Source organism: Sorex araneus, chromosome X (genome assembly GCF_027595985.1).
Source record: "Sorex araneus isolate mSorAra2 chromosome X, mSorAra2.pri, whole genome shotgun sequence".
Classification (NCBI taxonomy): domain Eukaryota; kingdom Metazoa; phylum Chordata; class Mammalia; order Eulipotyphla; family Soricidae; genus Sorex; species Sorex araneus.
In genome coordinates, this window is record NC_073313.1 from 358,775,356 (window position 1) to 358,796,845 (window position 21,490).

Below are 21,490 nucleotides of genomic sequence, written 5' to 3' on the forward strand. Positions count from 1 at the left end.
GAACCGGGTTGGCCGAGTGCAAGGTGAATGCCCTACCCTCTGCGCTATCACTCCAGCCCGCCCAAAGAAAGTAATAATATAAAATATAATAAAAATTACCCCAGGAAAAAATGATCTGGACAGGGAGGAGGGGATTGAGGTGAGGTTATTTGCCATGCATGTAACATTGTAAATCACTGGTGCCTTTTCTCCCTTTTCTGGGGGGGTGTCAGTTTGGGCCACACCTGGCAATGCTCAGGGGTTACTATTAGCTCTGCTCTCAGGAATTACTCCTGCCATATGGGATGCCAAGGAATCAAACCCCGTAGTCACATGCAAGGCAAATGCCCACCTGTACTATAGCTCTGCTCCTACAGATAACTTTTTTTTTCTTTTTTACGTGTAGGCACTGTCAGAGAGATAGTATACCTGGTAATGCGCTTACCTTGTGTGCAACTGACTAAATAAATAAATATTTTTAAAAGTTGTTTATGCCTACATTTTAAAAACAGTGCCTACACTGTTTACAATAGCCAGAATCTGGAAAAAACCCGAATGTCCTAGAACGAATGACTGGTTGAGGAAACTTTGGTACATCTATACAATGGAATACTATGCAGCTGTTAGAAAAAAGGAGGTCATGAATTTTGTACTTAAGTGGATCGGCATGAAAAGTTTCATGCTAAGTGAAATGAGTCAGAAAGAGAGAGACAGACATACAAAGATTGCACTCATCTATGGCATATAGAATAACACAGTGGTAGACTAACACCCAAGAATTGTAGAAATAAGTACCAGGAGGTTGACTCCATGGCTTGGAGACTGACCTCACATTCTGGGGAAAGGGCAACTCAGAGAAGGGATCACCAACTATAATGTAGTCGAAGGCCATGTGGGGGAAGGGAGTTGTGGGCTGAATGAGGGCTAGAGATTGAGCACAGTGGCCACTCAACACCTTTATTGCAAACCTCAACAGCTAATGAGAGAGAGAGAACAGAAGGGAATGCCCTGCCACAGTGGCAGGGTGGGGTGGGGGGAGATGGGATTGGGGAGGGTGGGAGGGATGCTGGGTTTACTGGTGGTGGAGAATGGGCACTGGTGAAGGGATGGGTTCCCGAACTTTGTATGAGGGAAGCATAAGCACAAAAGTGTATAAATCTGTAACTGTACCCTCACGGTGGTTCACTAATTAAAAATAAATAAAATTTTTAAAAAAAGAAATAAAGAAAAACAACAGTGCCTACATTTAAAAAATGTTATCTGTATACAAAACAATGTTAATTTAAGTGCATCCCTAGTTTTCCTTAGAGTAGCATAATCCTGATGAACTCTGCTGGATGCTTTAGAGCAGCCTCTGGGGAATTCAGATCTGGGCACTCCATATAGTTCCCATCATCTTTCTTTTTTTTTTTGCTTTTTTGGTCACACCCAGCGATGCTCAGGGGTTACTCCTGGCAGTGCTTGGGGGACCATATGGGATGCCGGGGATCGAACCCGGGTCGGCCACGTGCAAGGCAAACGCCCTACCCGCTGTGCTATCGCTCCGGCCCCTCCCATCATCTTTCTTCAAGACCATAAACCCACAGGGATGTAGCTCTGGTAGAAGACATGTCCTGCATGTAAGAGAACTGAGTTCTATTCCTGGCACTGCAATACAAGAAAAAAACTTAAAACACACACAGACAATTATTCTTGGGTATTGATGACCACCTGTTTATCAGATTTGGGTAATAAGGGCTGGAGGAATGGAGCAAGAACACTTTTAGAGCTGTCTCTGGACATCTCTGTTTGGGCTTTTCTTTCAAAGCTACTCGTCAAACTTATACCTCCACAGTATTTTGGGGAACAATATAGGAAAGAATGTGTGTGTGAGTGTGTGTGTGTGTGTGTGTGTGTGTGTGTGTAGATTCCTAGTCATTCTTCTAGCAAATACTACATCCTCCAAAATTACTTTTCTGTATTCCCTTTCAGGTGGGAGTAGAAGGTCTGATGTGAAGTTCAGGAAAGAACCCATTCACTCATTCATTCATTCTTTTATTCATCCCACTGCATTAATCATTTCACTCTGAAACTATGTTCAATCCATCAAAAATTTAATTCCTTAGTTACAGCAATTTTGTCTTAATTTAAGTAGCATCCCAAGGCTGAACTCTTTGTCTTGACCCATTGGTGTGGGGGCCAGAAATTTCCAGGATGGTAAAGAGGAGTTTAAAGGTGGGTCAGAAAGGGTCAACAATGACTCTTTCTCCCTCTCATCTCCCACTTTCCACCCCAGCTCACCAGCTGACTCTTGCAGATCCTAGCAGCCTGGCACCTCTCTAGGCCTTTCATAACATTCTCAATTCTATATAAATAGGTGCATCTAATTAAAGTATTGAGTTTGTTGCCCCCGCCACTTCCCCTGTCAGTGGAATGAGGTTGACAACTCAGAGCTGAGTGCAGACAGAGTAGGTGTTAATAAATGTGCTCAACAGGTGAACAAGTGAACCGATAGCAAGTTGGACAGACAGATGGATAAATATATAGATGGAATGGGTAGAAGTGTAGATGCAGAGGTAGGATGGATAGATAAATGGATGATGATGGATGGGTAGATGAATGGAAGACGAATGGGTGGTTGGGTGGATGGGTGGATGAATGATGGGTTGGTGGATGGATAATGGATGATGAATGGCTGGGTGGTTAGATGGATGGATGACAGATGAGTAATGTATTAATGGATGCGTGGGTAAATGGGTGGGTGGGTGGATGGATGAATAGGTGGATATTGGATGGTTTGATAGATGATGGATAAAAGGATGGTGGGTGGATGAATAAATTTATGAATGGACAGGTGGGTGGATGAATGGAAGAATGAGTGGTGGGTAGATGGATGGAAGGAAGGGTGAATGGATGAATGGGTAGGTGGATGGATGGTGGATGGATGGATGGGATGTACAGGTGGGTTGGTGGGTGGCTGGATGGAAGGATGGATGGATAGATGCTGGATGGATGAATGGATGGACAGGTGAGTGGATAATGAGTTGATGCATGAAGGGATGGGTAGATGGATAGTGGTGGAAGGATAGATGGACAGGTGGGTGGATGGATGGAAGGACGGGTGGACGCCTGAGTGGCGGGTGGATGGGTGGATGGGTGGATGAGTGGTGGACGCGTAGTTGCACGGGCTCCTACAAGCCTCCTTCACCACCCTCCCCAGCCAGGGAATTAACCATCGGGAGTCTAACCCGGCTCTGGAGTCAGGTCCCCCGCCCCGCGGCCTCCCTCCTCCCACGGCCGCGCCCGCGGACCCCACCTTTCCGCGCCGCCCCGCCCCGCCCCGCCCCGCCCGCCGCCCCTTTCCTCTAGCCACGCCCCGCGCAGGTCCCCACTCCAGCCGCACCTCCTCCGGCGCTGCAGTGGCGCGGGAGGCAGCCGGAGCGCCAGCGGGGCCGCGGCTGGGTCGAGCCGGGTCTGGGCAGCAGCGGGGACCCTCGGAGGCGGGGCCAGTGGGACCGCGATGGGCGTGGAGATCGAGACCATCTCCCCGGGAGACGGTACCGGGCGGCGGGGCCGGGAGAGGAGGAGGGGTCCCGGGGCGGAGCCGGCCGGTCTGGGGGTCTCCCTGGGAGGTGGCGCGGTGGGAGCCCACAGCGGGGGCCGCGGGTCGGCAGGAGGAGTCCCCCCGACGGGATTGCTAGGCTTCTGTCTGGGACTCGGTCCCCCACCAGCTCTCTTTCAGGGATCGAGGCAGCGGCTGCAGGTGGGGGGTCTCGGCCCGCCTGCGCCCGGGGCCCTGGCGTGTCCCCGGCGCGGCTGGAACCGCTCGCTTCTCCCCCGCTCCTACTCCTCAGGGCGGCTTGGAACTCCGCTGTCCCTGCCCTACCGGGCCAACTCTGCAAAGCGCGGAGAGCCCCGGAATCGGGGGCTCTCCTGCGGGGGACGAGCCCTCCCGGCGCGCCCCGCACGCCCCAGCCGGTCTGGCGGGGAGACGCGCGCCCGCCGCCGCCCCTGCGTCTCGCCGGGTCCGCGCCGCCCCCCTCCCCGCCCGCCTCCCGGCCGCCGCCCGGCGCGGGGCTCGCTCGCTCGTCTGCACGCTGACGGCCCCCAAACTTAAACCTGCAGCCGGCCTCGGGCGTGACTTCGTGACGTGCATCCAGCAGCCGCGCGACCCCCACCTGGGTGGTCCCTTCCAGCAGAACTCGGGGTCCCCTTGTCCCCCGCGCCCGCTCCCCGCACCCCTCTCGGCAGGTCCTGGCTTCTGGGACCCGTTCCTGACCCCTGTGTCCTGGGTCTGGGCGCCGTTTCTCTAGCAGAGCTTCAGTCCCACAGAGGCACCCCCAGCCTTTGAGGCTTGACAGGCAAACCACGTCAGATATAGCCCACACGGGCACCCAGGTCCCCCGCCCCCCAAAGGGAGCGTCTCTGATCCTTGTTGAACAGTGTAGTCCCCACGAGTGAGCATGCATGGGGTGCAGGCGGCTTTGCTTGCGTTGGGGACCTGGGCTGCAGGGGCCCAGAAGCCACCTTCCCTCCCTCCCCCCTCACACCCCCTTTCCATTTTCTCAGCCCTGGAGCCCTGCGGGCTTGGAGCCCCTTGTCTCTTCCCTGCAACCAAGAGATTTCTGCCTTCAGTGTTCTTTCCTGTCACTCTCTGGCCAGAGACGTGACCGTTTTCTTCTGAGGTGGGGGCTTCCCCTGGGGGAACATGCTCTGCCGGGGATCAAACTCGGGGTCTGACGGGGGTTGGTAATAGAGACGAAGCACAGTTGCTTCCAAATTCGGTCTCCTCCCATTTCATTTTGAGGGAGATGAGTCTTGGGAAAGCCTGAAGAAGTTTGGCCTCTGCTTGCACCCTTGAATCCATGAAAGAGCCTGGTCGGTCCTGTCATGTACAAGTAATATTTGCAGACAAGTCCTTAACATCAGCAAGCTTGTTTCCCTGCTCAGACAAGCGCTTGGAGGAGCCCCTGTTAAGTGTTTGTGTTTGTTTGGTTTTTGGTTTGGGGACCACACCTGGTGATGCGCAGGGGTTACTTCTGGCTCAGCACTCAGGGGTCACTCCTGGAGGTGCTCGGGAGACCGTATGGGATGCTGAGGATTGAGCTCAGGGCAGCAGCGTGCAATGCAAACACTTACCCGCTGTACTGTGTTCCCAGTCCCCTTCCTGTTAAGTTCTTCCTCTGCATATCTTAAGCCTCCATCTCCCCAGCCTCCGCCACCAGCTTCTAGTCCCCCTACTTCCTCTGCCTCCTGTCTGACTTCCTACCTTCCTCCTGCATTCATTTCCCCCACCATAGATGAGGATGCTATCGGATGCTTATGCTTATGCATACCTTTTTCCCTGGCAATAAATATTTTATTATTGATTTTTTTGGGGGAGGGTCGCACCTGGCAGTGCTCAGGGATTACTCCTGGCTCTGTGCTCAGGAATCACTGCAGGCAAGCTTGGAGTCCCATGTGGGGTGACAGGGATTGAACTGAATAGGCCTATTCCCTTTTTGGTATTTTGGGGACCACACTTGGGAGGTACTCAGGGCTTACTGTGGGCTTTGCTCTCAGGGAGCACTTCCTGGTGGGGCTTAGCGGGTGCTGGGAGTGGAGTTTGGATTGGCTGCGTGCAAGGCAAGGGCCCAACCTACTGTACTGTCTCTCTGGCCCAGGCAGTATGGGTTTTTCTTTTCTTTTTATTTAAACATCATTTAAATAAAATGTTTACAAAGTTGTTCATTTGTTAAGGCAGTAAATGTTTTCATGAGAGCTTGGAAGTTAGTGGGAAAGTACTCTCCGTGCACTTTTCTGGGTTCAGTGCCAAGCCCCTCCCCCTCACCCCGCACCACAAGAATCTTCCCTCTTCTCCAGGCCAAGTGTGATTTAGCTTCATGTCTCACTACCAGCCCCTTCCCTCCTAACTTTTTCCTTCCAGCTTTAACAACTGCTTGTAGGTTGTTAAACATACTAGTTATTCAGCAAGTATTTATTGAGTGGGTACTATTTGCTAGGCCCCCAAGGTTATGGCAATGAACCATGTTGTCTTTTATTTGTGGGGGTCAGGGAAAGGTGTGAGTGGGTCTCAGCACCAGATGGTAGGTGGTGCTGAGATTAATTCTGTCTCTGTGCTCAAGGGATCGCTCCTGGCAGTGCTTAGAAAACTGTTTGCGTGCCAGGGGGTCAAACTGGGACCTATTGCCTGCCAGATAGGTGCCTTGCCCCTATACTATCTCTCCAGTTCTGTCTATCTTCAATTCGCTCTTCCTGGATGATCTCTCTTTGCTTCCTCTGGCAAAGCACTGATCTTCAGAGACCCTGTCTAGCCAGATCCTCTCTCCTGTTTTCCTGATGCCCTCGGCTCAGTGCTGAGCCCCTGGAGAGCTTTATTTCCCGCCCCCTAGTTTTAAAATTCCACCCAGATCCCTAGCTCGGGTGCAGACTCCCCCTCTGCCTCCATGCCATCTCCACTCAGATGTCTATTACGCATCTGAAGGCTGCCACCCGCACAGATCTGTCTTCCTGGGTCTCCCCCATCTCGGGAATTCACTCCATCATCCATCCAGTTGCCCACACAACCGAAGCACCCCAAGCGTGCTCCTTGTTTTCACGCCCCTTCCTTCTCATCCTGGGCCAATTACCACTCGGTTAGCAGACTCCTTCAGCTCTCTCCCAGAACAGTCTCTGTCTAATTTTGCTCTCTTCTCTGCTGCCATCTTGTTAATTCAAGCCATCATTGATTTCCTGTCTGGATTATTGCAACAGGCGCCGGGCCGGCCGTCCCGCATGCCTCAGCAAGAGTGAGTTTATAAAATCTTAATTCGGATTATGTCATTCTGCTCCAGCCCCTCCGGTGGCTTCCTGCTGCACTTGAGTTCACTCTGCTCTGCCAGGCCCTGCCTGATGGGCTCTTTCTCACTCTTCTCCTCCCTCCCTTCTCCCTGGCACCTTGCCTCCTTTCTGTTCTGCAAACGCACCCATCCCTTCCCGGCCTCCTGCTCTGCACTCTGGCTGCTGCCTCTGCAAGCAGGGCTTTTCTCGGCATGATGCTCCCCCCTCAAGTCTCCAGCTGAATGTCATCATCTCTCACTGGCCATTCTGACCTCTCTGGACTGCCCTTTCTGTAGTTTTGGGTTTTGTTCCACATCCACGGTGCTCAACGCTTACTCCTGGTTCTGTGCTCATGGATCACTCCTGGCGTTGCTCAGGAGACTAGAGGTGGTATCAGAGATGGAGCTAGGGTTGGCCGCATGCAAGGCAAAGTGCCTTAACCCCTGGACTGTCTCTCTGGCCCAGGACTGTCCTTTCTAAAACAGCTTGTGATACTGTTGTGTCACTCTTGATCCATCATAGTCCATATTGTCTTTAGGTAACCAATTCCAGTCTGTGAGGATGTTTTTAGGGGTTTGAAGGAGGCCCTGGCTTTGATCCCCAAAATTACACCGCGCGCACACACACACACACACACACATACACTCAATGATTTTTAATATTGTTTGTTTCTCCCCCAAACAATAGGGATTTGGACTGGGGAGATGGAAATGGCTCAAGGGCTTACATCCTTTGCATGTGGGAGCACCAGGTTTGATCCCTAGCTGGTCTTCTAAGCAATGGATTGCTTGCAAGTGGTCACACTGGGTATGACCAAAAACAAAAACAAAGTCAAAACAAGCCATGAAAGAATGGACCATATATGTGTGTGTGTGTGTGTGTGTGTGTGTGTGTGTGTATACATTATATATGTATATACTGAAGTGATAGCACAGCCGGTAGGGTGTTTACCTTGCATGCAGCCGACCCGGATCAATTCCTCCATCCCTCTTGGAGAGCCCGGCAAGCTCCCGAGAGTATCCTGTCCACATGGCAGAGCCTGGCAAGCTACCCGTGGTGTATTTGATATGCCAAAAACAGTAACAACAAGTCTCACATGGAGATGTGACTGGTGCCCGCTCCAGAAAATTGATGAACAATAGGACAACTGTAGCACTGTCACTGTCACTGTCATCCCGTTGTTCAATGATTTGCTCAAGCGGGCACCAGTCACGTCTCCATTGTGAGACTTGTTACTGTTTCTGGCATATCGAATATGCCACGGATAGCTTGCCAGGCTCTGCTGTGCGGGCGGGATACTCTCAGTAGCTTGCCGGGCTCTCTGAGAGGGACAGAGGAATCAAACCCGGGTTGGCCACATGCAAGGCAAATGCCCTACCCGCTGTGCTATTGCTCCAGTCCTACGTGTGTGTGTGTGTGTGTGTGTGTGTGTGTGTGTGTGTGTGTGTGTGTGTATTGGATGGTTCATGACTTCATTCCTGAAATTAGGCACTAGCCTGGCAAAAGTATTTGGTAAATATTTGTGAATAATTACGTTTCCTCATCTTTGATAATTAAGAATGTAATTATTCTCATACCCTGGTATGAGAATCTGCTCAGTTCTGTTCTGTGGTCCCAGGAGCAGAGCTCAGGGCTTGGCTGGGAAGGCGTGAGCTCGGAGCCGAGCCCGTCAAGTATGCAGCTTTGTTCTCTCCATGCCCAGTTCCTTTCACCATGCACTCGCATGTCGCTCTGTGTATCTGGAAGCTGCTGCAGCGCAGAGTGAGTTGCCAGGAAATGTCTGTAGGCTGCATGGAGGAAGGCAAAAGGAGGATCAAAGACAGCAGGAGAAACGGGCGAGAGAGGCATTGAGGAGAGCAGGGGAACCGAGTTCGAGCTTGATGGGAGCCCGAGGCCAGCCTCAGCCACTGCATGGATGGGGCACGTGGCCCACGGGACAGAACACCTGGGCCCTAGCACACTTGAAGTTCCCAGATCCCTTTCCCCAGTGCCCAATTCATTCATTGTCCTCACGTCTCCTTGCAGGAAGGACATTTCCCAAGAAGGGCCAGACATGCGTGGTGCACTACACAGGTAGGCCGTGCCCCCCCTCCCCGAGTCCCCCGCCCCCCGCACCCCACCACATCCGGATGCATCTCTCCAGCCAGGTGTCCCTGGGTGGGTCTGCCCGCCAGGTCCAGCCTCAGACCTACAGCAGCCACGACCCCCTCTGTCCAGCTAGTCCCTGTCTTCCTGCCAGTGTCCTGGGCATGGTCCACGGGGTGCCCAGGGTTAACCCCTCCCCGCTTCTTCCACTAAGAACCATCTGACCAACACCTCCATGGTCCTTCCCTCTGCTCTGGGCATGGTGGGGCCCGAGCCTCTGCTGTGTACTGTGTGGAAACCCTGCTTTAAGCTTCTCTCTCTCCCCCCCTCTCTCTTTCTCTCTCCCCTCTCTCCCTGCCCCCTCTCTCTCCCTCTCTCTCTCTCTCCCCTCTCTCCCTCTCTCTCTTCCCCCCTCCCTCTCTCTCTCTCTTTCTCTCCCCTCCTCTCTTTCCCTCCCTCTCTCTCTCTTTCTCTCCCCCCCCCTTGTTTGGATTTCTTTGTTTGTTTTTGTTTTTTGCTTTTTGAGTCACACCCAATGATGCTCAGGGGTTACTCTTGACTCTGCACTCAGGAATTACTCCTGGCAGTGCTCGGGGACCATATGGAATGTCAGGGATTGAACCCAGTTCGGCCGCTTACAAGGCAAATACCCTGTATGATCACTTTGGCCCTAGTTGTTTTTTTGGTTTTATTTTGGGGGCCACACCTGGCAATGCTCAGGGCTTACTCCTGGCTCTGCACTCAGGAATTACTCCTAGCAAGGCAGGGGGTGGAGTTGGTGAGGTGCATATGGGATGTGGGGGATCAAACCTTGGGTCAGCCGTGTGCAAGACCAGTGCCCTCCCCCCTGTCCTGCCTCTCTGGCCCCTCCAAACTGCTTTCTCTGTGGGGACCTGTGTGACCCAGCCGCCTCTCACAGAACTCCTGCAGTGCACAGATGCTGCAGGTGGGGGTGTGGGCCCAGGGAAGGGAGGGGGGATGACCTCCTTCCCTGGCTGAGGGGTGTGAAGAGACAAGTCGACTGGAGGTTCCTCAGGGGTGTGAGGGGGAGCAGACCCCACACTCCTCGTGGAGGAGGATGGGCTGGACGTGGCTGGGAGCTCGGGATGCAGTTCCTGAGGCAGCCAGCCAGAAGACCCAGAGTCAGGGTGGGGGGTGGGGGGTGGGGGTGGGGAGAAGCAGGCCACCTTGTGACCTGCTCCCCAATGTGGCAAGCACGGGGACAGCCACCTAGCAGACAGCGGGCTGGTTTCCTTGCGAGGGCACATTCAGATGGGGCCGTTTTTAGCAATTTGCCGGGCTAGCGTGAGGTGCCAGGCCGGCTCTCAGCAGACGGTGTGGGTATTTCTCAACATCGGCGTGTGAGCCACTGACGTCAGAGGGATGAAGCCCTGTTTGGGCTCCCCGTGACGTGGCCTGATTCCCGAGCGTCCTCGGGGGCCTCTGGCCTCTGGGATTGATTTGTCTGCTTGACGTTTACAGACAGATCAGTCCTTATCAAGTTATGGAAGCGAGATACTCGTTTGCAGACTGCTCACAGTGCCCCTGTCTGCACTGAAGCCCACCAGCCTGCAGGGGATACACCTCGGGCGGCACTGCTGCAGAGAGCTCTGATTTGGGGAAGGACAGCAGATGTCATAGGACTGGGGGAGAATATTTTTTTAACTTTTTTTTTCTTTTTGGGTCACACCCAGCGAAGCTCAGGGGTTACTCCTGGCTTTGCACTCAGGAACTACTCCTGGCGGTGCTTGGGGGACCATATGGGATGCCGGGGATCGAACCCGGGTCGGCCACATGCAAGGAGAATGCCCTACCCGCTGTGCTATCGCTCCAGCCCCCTGAACCTCTATTTTTTAAAAATTTAATCAATTTATTTTTTCAATTTTCCCCTTACACTTTATATAACACTGTGGTTTACAAAGTTGCTCATGATGATTCGTTACAGGGATTCAGTATTCCAGCACCCATCCCACCACCATTACACCTTCCCTCCACCACTGGGACTGAGCCTCTATTTTTGCATAGAACGCATGTACTCCAGTCATTTCAGTTATCTACCTTGCCCCTCAAATTTGACTTTTGTGCGGGTGTTGTGTGGGAGGTGGGTACCACACCTGGCTATGCTTAGGGCTTACTCTGGGACAGTTCAGGGACCACATTCAGTACCAGGGCTTAAACCAGGATCAGTTGGAAGCTTAACCTGCGTTTTATCTCTCTGGCTCCAGCTTTTCCCCCTTCTGGTGCTGGGAATCATGCGAGGCTGATACTTTACTGTTGAGCTACATTGCTATCACTGGGCACCATATTTTAACAGCAGAATTATAGGAACAATTAATTAGGAACAAAATGCATTGCAAGTTTATTTGTTTGTGGCCATGCTTGGCAGTGCTCAGGGGCTACTCCCAGCTCTGCTGTTGGGGCTCCTGCTGACAGTGCTCAGGGTACCAGGTGATGCTGGGGATGGAACCCAGGGCTTCTGCATGCAAACTATGCCCCCAGCCCATTGAACTATCTCTCTGACCCCATTACAATATTTTTCCCCCAAATTTTCCTTTTTTACCCCAAAAGGTCCCATAGTATGTCCATAATAAACTACGCTGGCACTTTTCTTTATTTCATTCTGTTTGAACATGATTCCCCTCCTTTATAGTAGATTAAGAAAAGATTTGATACTTATAAACTTTTGGGGGGAGGGTTTGGGTCACATGGAGCTATGCTCGGGGATCACTCCTGGCTCAGGGGACCATATGCAGTGCCAGGGATCAAATCCAGGTTATCTGCATGTTAAGAATCCTACCCACGGGGCTGGAGCCATAGTACAGCAGGTACGGCATTTGCCTTGCATGCGGCCAACCCAGGTTCAATCCTCAGCATCTCATATGGTCTCCTGAGCACTGCTAGGAGTAATTCCCGAGTGCAAAGCCAGGAGTAACCCCTGTGCATTGCTGGGTGTGACCCAAAAAAGCCAAAAAATAAAAAAATTCTACTCACTGTAATATCTAACTAGCCCATAATTATAAACTTTAAAAATTAAAGTTTAATTTTAATGTTAATGTTGGGGCTGAAGCAATAGCACAACAAGTAGGACTCTCGCCTTGCATGCGGCTGACCCAGGTTCGATCCTGGCATCTCATATATACACCCCAGGAGTGATTCCTGGATGCAGAGCCACGAGTGACCCAACCCTGAGCATCACCGGGTGTGGCCCAAAGACAAACAAAATTAAGTATGAATCTAGGATTTATGTCTTATACCTCAACAATTATTTTCATTGTGATCACATTTATGGAAACAAGTACACATCAATGTGTCAATTTTTTTTTTTTTTAGTACGCCCAGGAGTCTCCCTCATGGCACCTCTCAGTCATTCTTTCATTGAGTATTATTACTTCGGTTTTTGAATGACATCTGCTGTGCTGTGGGCTTACTCCTGGCTCTGCACTCAGGGATCACTCCTATTGGGGCTCAGGGGACCGACTCTAGGGTGTCAGGAATCAAACCCAGGTCAACAGCATGCAAAACAAGTGCCTTACCCACACTATCTCTCTGGCCTATGATTATAATTATCTCACTATTATAATTCTGTATCACTGTATCACTGTCATCCTGTTGCTCATCAGTTTGCTCAAGCGGGCACCAGTAACGTCTCCATTGTGAGACTTGTTGTTACTGTTTTTGGTATATCAAATATACCACAGGTAGCTTGCCAGGCTCTGCCGTGCAGTCGAGATACTCTCAATAACTTGCCGGGCTCTCCGAGAGGGGCGGAGGAATCGAACCCAGGTCGGCCGCGTGCAAGGCAAACGCCCTACCGGCTGTGCTATCACTCCAGCCACTATTATAATTATTCCTCTGTTATTCCTCTCCTGGCTTTTGTCTTCAGGTATTGGCTTTGCCTGTTTTTCAAATTCACATACATAGAGCCATAGTGTACATACTCTTTTGTATTCAACTTATTTTACAAAATAAGTGAGATTTATCTCTGAGATTTATCCAGACTGGATTCTTCTTCCTTTTCTGTATAGTTAGTTCATGATCTGGATATACTATAGCTAACCATTTGGGTTGTTTATTGGCTTTGGTTATCAGGAGTAGTGTTGCTTTGTGCTGTCTTGTAGATTTCTCTTGTGGCACATATATGCACATTCCAGGTGGATATATACCGGAAGTTGGCGTCCAGGTTACGGGGTAAGATCTGTGTTCACCTTCCACCATCTGAACAGCTTTCCAAATTAGCTGTGTTGGTTTCTCCTTCCTCCAGCAAAGTGTGAGAGTTTTATTTTCTCCTACAACCTCATCAGCCCTTGATATTTTCAAGCATGTTTATTTGTTGTTGCGTTTTGGTTTTGGCAGGGTCGGGTTGAGCTCTGCTCTCATGCCTGATGGCGTGTGCTTTGCTGCTGAACTCAACCCTTTCTTGGTTTCGTTTCCTTTCTGACCCACTCTGGTGGGTGCCCAGTGGTATGTCATTGTGGCGTTGTTTTCTTTTTTGCATGACCTCGTGCAAGGCAAGTGCCTTACCTGGCGCTCCATTATCTCTTTGGCTGTCCTTGTGGTTTTGATTTCATTGCCCTCAAGACTGAACTCGAGTGAGTACGTTTGTGATGTGCTTCCTGGCCGTTTGATTTGTCCCTTTAGTTTACTCATTGTTTGTTGAAACTTAGATTATTTCTCCTCTTCCATTCCCTCTCCTCCCTTAAAAGAAAAGAAAAATTAGACTGTCTTTAAAAAAAATATTTGAAAAACTGTGATAAAAAAAACTGTTAATGAAAAGGCTTGAGTGTGCAATGTTCCAACTCCAGTGTTCACTTCCCTCCCCCGCTGTCTCCGTGCCTGGCCTCAACACCCTCTCCCCCCACCACGGTCAGTGCAGTTCTGCTCATCAATTAATTAGCTCTCATGTATCTTTTCTTATTGATTTACTGGCTTCTTTATTTTTTTATATATTTTTATTTTTATCTTATTATTATTGTTATATTTTTTTGCTTTTTGGGTCACACCTGGCGATGCACAGGGGTTACTCCTGGCTCTGCACTCAGGAATTACTCCAGGCGGTGCTCAGGGGACCATATGGGATGCTGGGAATCGAACCCAGGTTGGCCTCGTGCAAGGCAAACGCCCTACCCGCTGTGCTATCACTCCAGCCCCGTGGCTTCTTTATTTTTGTATAAAAATTCCTCCCTTCCCTTCCTTTTGTTGTCACTGTGATGACCCAGGGTCACCTGCTTAGGTGTGGGGCTCATCATGGGTCAGGTACTTTAGTTTTGGTGCTTGCACACACTTTGTTGTGGCATCAGTCAGCTGAATGGCAGTTGACAATCACACTTGACATGTGAGGCCATGGTGGTTGAGTGCGATCAAACCCGAGGCCTCATGCCTGCCAGGTCCCTTATAGAGGTTCTTTATCCATTCTGGATCTACTCTCTCTCTCTCTCTCTCTCTCTCTCTCTCTCTCTCTCTCTCTCTCTCTCTCTCACTCTCTCTCCTTCCTTCCTGCCTTCCTTCCTTCCATCCTTTCTGTTTTGGGAGGCGCATTTGGTGTACTTAGGGGACCATATACATGCAAAAATTCAAACAAAGGTCATCACTGCAGTCACATGCTAGACAAGTGCTGTATCTTAACCTTTACCCTTTGTAGTATCTCTCTGGCCCCTGAATCCTTGGGGTTTGGTTGGTTTTACCCAGTTTTCCCAAAGCAGACAATTCCAAAGACTAAGGGAACAGTGGGATAATCTGGTGGGCTGGCGGTAGCCTCTGGTACACTTGGTGGGCACTTTCTGTTTTTCAGCTTCAACTTGGCAAATTTCCACAGGGGCGCTGAATGATTTTTGTTTTTTCTTAAAGGGGGTTCTAGGACAAATACAATTGGGAGCCTCTCATTAAATCCATTCCAAACATTTTTCATGTTAGTGCTAGCCATCTCACTCTCTTAATTGGCATATTTTGAACAGAGGTTTATTGTTTTTTGTTCTTCTGGGGGGGTGCAGGGGGCAAACCCAGCAGTGCTCAGGGCTTACTCCTGGTTCTGCATTTAGGCATCACTTCAAGGACCATATATGGTGCCAGGGATAGAACCCATGTGCAAGGCATGTGCTTTACCAGCCGTACTATCTCTATGACTGTTGGCCGAAAGTTTTTTTATTTTGTTATGTCTTTTGGGGGATTGAGTCACACCTAGAAGAGCTCAGCGTCATTACTGGGGGTGCTAAGAGGGACCATGTAGGTCCGGAAATCAAACTCATGGATTCTACCTGCAGAGCACTGACGTCAGCCCTTTGACCTACCTCTCTGGCCCTGGAGTTTTATTTATTTATTTATTTATTACTTGGTTTGTTTTTGGGCCACACCCAGTCGTGCTGAGGGCTTTTTCCTCGCTTTGTGCTCAGGAATTACTGCTGACAGGCTCGGGGAGGCCACCTGGGGTGCCAGGGATTACACTTGGGTCAGATATGTGTGAGAGAAGTGCCTTACCTATGGTATTGTTGCTCTGGCACAGAAGGCTTGTTTTATTTTAATAAAGTTCTACTTGCAGTCTCATCCTTTTATAGTTGCTACTTTTTGTGCTCAACTGAGAAATCTTTGTCTCCTACTATTTTGAAGTAGAGTTATTTCATCTTTTATAAGCAGCTTTGTAATTCATCTGGAATTGATTTGTGTATGTGGGTGAGGATTCACTTTTGTCGTGGATAGCTGAGCAATTGATGAACAAATGCAAAATTGTTGTCGGGAGCAACAAAAAAGGCGATCACATGCTGTGAGTTGGCATCAGGTCTCCGTGGTCTGTGTGAACTTCAGCAGTGGAGAGCTAGTTGCCTGAAGTTGGTGAAGTCAAGCAGAACACAGAAACTGGGACTGAACAAGTCTATCTTTTTTTTTTTTTTTTTTTGGTTTTCAGGTCACACCAGTGATGCTCAGGGGTTACTACTGGCTCTGCATTTAGGAATCACTCCTGGCGGTGCTGGGGGGACCATACGGGATGCCAGAGATCAAACTTAGGTCTGCGGCATGCAAAGCGAATGCCCCACCTGCTGTACTATCTCTCCGACTGCAAGTCCATCTTTAGATGAAGAATATTGGGGCCAGAGCTATAGCGCAGCAGTGACCTTGCCTGTGGCACACACTGGCTTCGACCCCCCAACACCCATAACAGAGCACATGGGAGCCAGGGAAATAGCTCAAACGGCAAAGCACACACTGAGGGCCATGTGCAAGGTCTTAAGTTTAATTTCTGGTACTGAATGACCCTCCCCCCAGCACTGCTGAGTGTGACCCCCAATAAAACCCCATAGCAATCAGCAATGTCTTTAATGTCCACTTACCGGCTGGGTGACTTAGCGTGGTCTTTGCAAGGTAGGGGTTGGTGTGGACCTTAGTTGGGTTTCACATGGTGAAGGAATTTTAGATTCACACAATCCAAGGCTGAAGTGCCTCAGGAAACAGAACTGTCAGGCTGAGAAGGAGACATGCTAATGCTGGAAGTGTGGAGGGATCTGAGAAAGTTGTGACCTCAACACGCCTGGAGGGAAGGCAAGGGAGGGGAGAGTGTGAGGGAGCCCAGATTCACAGCAGCAGATCTTACGGGGCTGCATGCAGCGTGGACATTTGGATTCTGCCCTGGGAGCTATTCAAATGTTTTAACTTATTTTTTAAAAAACTTCTTTTTGGGTCACACCTGGAGATGCTTAGGGGTCATTCCTGGCTCTGCACTCAGGAATCACTCCTGGCAGTATTCAGGGCCCCATATGGGATGCTGGGAGTCAACCTGCTGTGTACAAGGCAAATGCCCTACCCTCTGAGCCATCACTGCAGCCCTATTCAAATGGTATATTCATATATATATATATATTTTATTTTATTTTATTTTATTTTTTTGCTTATTTTTGGGTCACACCTGGTGATGCACAGTGGTTACTCCTGGCTCTGCACTCAGGAATTACTCCTGGTGGTGCTCGGGGGACCATGTGGGATGCTGAGAATCGAACTCAGGTCGGCCACGTGCAAGGCAAATGCCCTACCTGCTGTGCTATTGCTCCAGCCCCCCCATTCAAATGTTTTAAGCAAGAGGGTAAATTAATCATATTTGGTGTTTAAAAAAATAAACCAAAACCCCAACATCCTATGCATGATGAACTGGAGACGTAGTCCAGGGGTGAAAGCGTTCATCTTGCACATAGCTGACCTCACTTCAATCCCCTTCAAACCCCAGCACCGTCAGGAGTGGCCCTGAGCACTCAGCCAGGAGTAGCCCCTGAGCATTGCCAGGTGTGAACCAAAGACCAAAATAAAAATAAGTCAATAAAAAACAAATTGTCATGAAAAGAAAAAAAAATACTAGGAGTGAGACCTTGGGTTCAGTTCCCCAGCACCCCAAATCAAACAAACAGAAAACCTCCAAATACCCTGCGTGAGAGGAGGGAGAACAGAACCAAGAGGGGAGCAAAAAAAAGAAATGTGGGTTGGTTCCCGCACAGGGGCGTGAGAGAGATGTAAGACTGGGTGGGAAGGGTCCTGGAGAGTAGAGCCACACCCCCGCCACCCAGGGGGATGGGCTAGATTGGATGCGCCGTCAGGCTGAGGGGAGTGGGTCAGGGGGTCTCCTGGCTGGCTGGACCACGGGAGGAGGGTGGCCCGGAAGAGGCGTGGCCGTGCTGCGCGGGAATCCCGCTGCGTGGACTCAGGACCTCTGTCCCTTTCCGCCCTGCTCTTGCCTCCACAGGAATGCTCCAAAATGGGAAGAAGTTTGACTCCTCCCGGGACAGGAACAAGCCTTTCAAGTTTAGAATCGGCAAGCAGGAAGTCATCAAGGGGTTTGAGGAGGGCGCAGCCCAGGTAAGGGGAGGGGGAGTAGGGGGGACCCTTCTCAGGGGGATTTGCGGGCTCTGGGCTCACAGTCTGCCCGCTCCTCTCGCCCCGTCACAGACCTCTGCGGCTTTGACTCTGCAGCCAAGCCACGGGGCCCATCTATGCAGCCCTGCCCCCCGGGGCCCCGCCACCCCTCTCACTCGCCTGCCTTTGTGTCCCTGGGGCTCCCACCCAAAGCACATTCCCTCCAGGTCTGCCCAGAACTGCCTCAGGAGGCCTTTGAGCGCCAGCTGTCCCGAGCTGAGAGAGCAGGAGAGTAGGGGTGGGGGGTGGGGTCAAAATAATTCTTTTTAGAAAACTTCAAACTTGTAAAAGTATTGCAGAAATAGTAGATTCCCCTACTCAGTATTTTATTCAGCTTTCCCAAATGTTAATATCATACATAATAACCATAATACAGGTGATTAAAAGCAGGACTTTGGTACACAACTATCAACTAAATGATGAATGACAGTTTGAAGAGTGATCACATTTTTTAATTCATTTATTCACATCGCCCCACCGATGCCAGGCAGGCAGATGGCTGCCAACTGCTGGGCACGGGTCCTGGTTCAAGTTCGTCTTCCTTGGCCTCTGAGGTCTTTGGGTTTTCGTGAGAGTTGGTTTCTTTTCTTTCTTTTTTCTTTTTTGGTTTTGGGGCCACACCTGGTGATGCTCAGAGCTTACTCCTGGCTCTGTGCTCAGGGATCACTCCTTGCAGACTCAGGAAACCTATGGGATGCTGGAGATGGGACCTGGTCACCGTCTGCAAGGCACACACCCTACCCACTGTACTATTGCTCGGGTCCCATTAGAGATGGTTTCTTTGACCTCCCCACGTGCTGTGCCCTGTAGTCCACACTTCCACCAGTTTGCTCCTGTCACGTACCTTACGTGTGCTCTTTGTACCCTCTCACTGGGCTTCTTTGAAAGAGGCCTGAAGAACAACCACAAAGCGTTTAGTCCGCGCATTCACTATTTGTGGATGAATGGATTTGAGATTCCTCAGTGCATGAAATAGTCCCGCAATCCAAGGCAGCACCGGCAATGGTTCGAAGGCTTAGCACAACTGCAGCGTTCTCAGTGTCAAATTCATCTGATCTCCAAAGTTACCATGCGGACGGTTTGGGGAAATGCCATAGTTATCTTACTTTTTTTCCTTTTAAATCAAGCTGGGTCCTCTCTCTCCTTTCCCATCTGCCTCCCCCTCCCACCCCATCCCTGCTAGATGAGCTTGGGGCAGAGGGCGAAGCTGACCTGCACCCCTGATGTGGCATATGGAGCCACGGGCCACCCTGGTGTCATCCCTCCCAATGCCACTCTCATCTTTGACGTGGAGCTGCTCAACTTAGAGTGAAGGCAGGAAGGAACTCGAGGTAGCTGGGGCCGGCGGCTGCTCGCCCTCCTCACCTGCTCTGCCACTGGGACGGCTCCTTCCGCTCGGGGCTCTTGATCAGTGCGCGAACCTCGCTGCTCACGGCCTTGTCCATCCTCTCCGCCCAAGGCGCACGCCTCTGTTGTTCATCACTGTTCACACACATCTTTGCTTAAGGAAACTTCAGTTGCGGGTTGGAGCATCGCCGGTTGTGCGTTTTGTGTGATGCATGTAGTAGCCACTCCCGATCACGGTACCTGGACCAACTGTTTGCACAGTCTCTACTGCCTTACCTTCACGTTAGCCAGACGCACAAGGTGCTCAGACATGAAGTGTAGAGGGCGTGTGCACAGGGCCCGGAGCCGGCTGCTCCTGCTGTCGTTTCCTCTCTTAGACTTTCTGTTGGCTGCTGACTTACACAGTGTTCTCCTGGAAATCTGTACAATAAAGGCTCTGTGCTCGACAAATTCCTGTCGTACTTATTGGAAGTAGCAAATGCTTTAAAGACTACTGAAGTCACTTGCCCTTGAAGAGCAGGAGCTCTTCCGGGCCTTCCCATTAGCCAGGAAAGAGCGTTACACTGAATAGATAGCTACAGTGAATATTCAACATGCTGGGCCTTGGTTTGGTTTGGGGGGATACTGGGGATGGAAGCAAGGGCTTCACACATGCATGTCAAGTGCCGCGCTGCTGAGCTATGTCCCTGGCCCTCTGGTTTGTTTCTGAACCACACGTGGCTCAGGGGCTACTCCTGGTTTTGTGCTCGGAGGCCATGTGATGCCAGGATCAAATCTGGGCCTCCTCTGTAGATGCAAAACCATGCACTCCAGCCGGTGGAGCGCTTTCTCCAGTCCCCACTAGTTAGGGGAGGGGGCTGAGCTTACTCCTGGCTCTGCACCCAGGAATCAGTTCTGGAGGAGCTTGGGGGACCGTATGACATGCTGGGGATCAGACCCGTGCCAGGCACTCAGGTGCATCGCAAGCACACTGCCTGCTGTGGAATGTCTCTGGCTTTCCACTATGTTTTTTTTTTCCTTTTTGGGTCACACCCACCAATACACAGGGGTTACTCCTGGCTCTGCACTCAGGAATTACTCCTGGCAGTGCTCAGGGAACCAAATGGGATGCCAGGTATTGAACCTAGGTCGACTGCTTGCAAGACAAATGTCCTACCCACTGTACTATCGCTCCAGCCCCTCCACTATATATTTTATTTTATTTTTTTATTTTATTATTATTATTTTTTTGCTTTTTGGGTCACACCCAGCGATGCTCAGGGGTTACTCCTGGCTTTGCACTCAGGAATTACTCCTGACAGTACTTGGGGGACCATATGGGATGCCGGGGATCGAACCTGGGTCGGCCGTGTGCAAGGCAAACGCCCTACCCGCTGTGCTATCGCTCCAGCCCCTCCACTATGTATTTTAAAATAAAATGAACAACCGTTCTCAAAGCAGCCCTGCAAGGTATTACTTGCCCATTCATCCCACAGACTTAGAATTTTTCAGTCGAACTAAGGAAGATATATTGTGGTAAAATCCTATAGACTGGCAATGAAATGTGGGATTTGAGCACTCTGTATGATCCTGCAATGCTTGTTTTTTTTGGTTTTTTTTGGGGGGGAGAGAGGAGGGAAGTAAGAGCTTCCCTCATTTGAATGAAAATGCTACTGTTGAACAAATGAGGACTCTGTCCTGTATGTCAGGCCTTCCACTGACTTTGGAAAGTTGCTTTTTTTTTTTTTTTTTGGGTCACACCCGGCGATGCACAGGAGTTACTCCTGGCTCTTCACTCAGGAATTACCCCTGGTGGTGCTCAGGGGACCATATGGGATGCTGGGATTAGAACCCGGGTCAGCCGCGTGCAAGGCAAACGCCCTACCCGCTGTGCTATCGCTCCAGCCCCTGGAAAGTTGCTTTTGAAATAAGTGACTGAGTTTGTTTCCATCACCAGATTTGCTCTAACTTCCACTGGGGAATTACGTCTGAGAGAAGTGTGATTCCCACACATATACTGCTTGTTTTCATCTCCGTGCACCATAACTCACGGGATCCCCCGCTTAGTGCATTTTTATGCTGGGATTTGTTTTATATTGGGGGAGAGAGCTAGTTGGGCCACACCCAGCAGTGCTCAGGGACTACTCCTGACTCTGTGCTCAGGGGTCCAAGCTGGCAGTGCTCGGAACCATGTGGTGCCAGGATAGAGCTGGAGTTGGTTTGTTCACGGAAGGATTAAAATTGCTTCAGGACTGAGGAGCAAGGGGCTGGCATATAGTGGTTTAAAGGTTCTCTCTCTCTCTCTCTTTCTCTTTCTTTGTTTCTTTTTGGGGGCCACACCTGGCAATGCTTAGGAATTATTGGCTCTATGCTCAGGGATCACTCCTGGCAGTCCTTGGGGGACCATATGAGATGC

At 50.6% G+C, this 21,490-nt stretch overlaps 1 protein-coding gene across 2 annotated transcripts; it reads left to right on the forward strand.

Moving 5' to 3' along the window:
- Positions 1-3,337: 3,337 nt before the first annotated feature.
- On the forward strand, positions 3,338-19,559 carry FKBP1B (FKBP prolyl isomerase 1B). Of its 2 annotated transcripts, XM_055121717.1 has the most exons (4): positions 3,342-3,515; positions 8,803-8,850; positions 17,579-17,691; positions 18,932-19,559. In XM_055121717.1, exons 1-4 carry the CDS (start codon positions 3,479-3,481, stop codon positions 19,058-19,060), a joined length of 327 nt encoding a protein of 108 aa, XP_054977692.1. In that variant the 5' UTR covers positions 3,342-3,478; the 3' UTR covers positions 19,061-19,559. The 2 variants fall into 2 exon arrangements, with proteins under 2 accessions (XP_054977693.1, XP_054977692.1); XM_055121718.1 differs by lacking the exon at positions 8,803-8,850 and having other exon boundaries at positions 3,338-3,515.
- Positions 19,560-21,490: the final 1,931 nt, after the last annotated feature.

Coding starts and splice junctions, on each gene's coding strand:
- FKBP1B (XM_055121717.1), top strand. CDS start 3,479: ATGGGCGTGGAGATCGAGACCATCTCCCCGGGAGACG. Junction 3,516..8,802: donor GACCATCTCCCCGGGAGACG/GTACCGGGCGGC, acceptor GTCTCCTTGCAG/GAAGGACATTTCCCAAGAAG. Junction 8,851..17,578: donor ATGCGTGGTGCACTACACAG/GTAGGCCGTGCC, acceptor TTGCCTCCACAG/GAATGCTCCAAAATGGGAAG.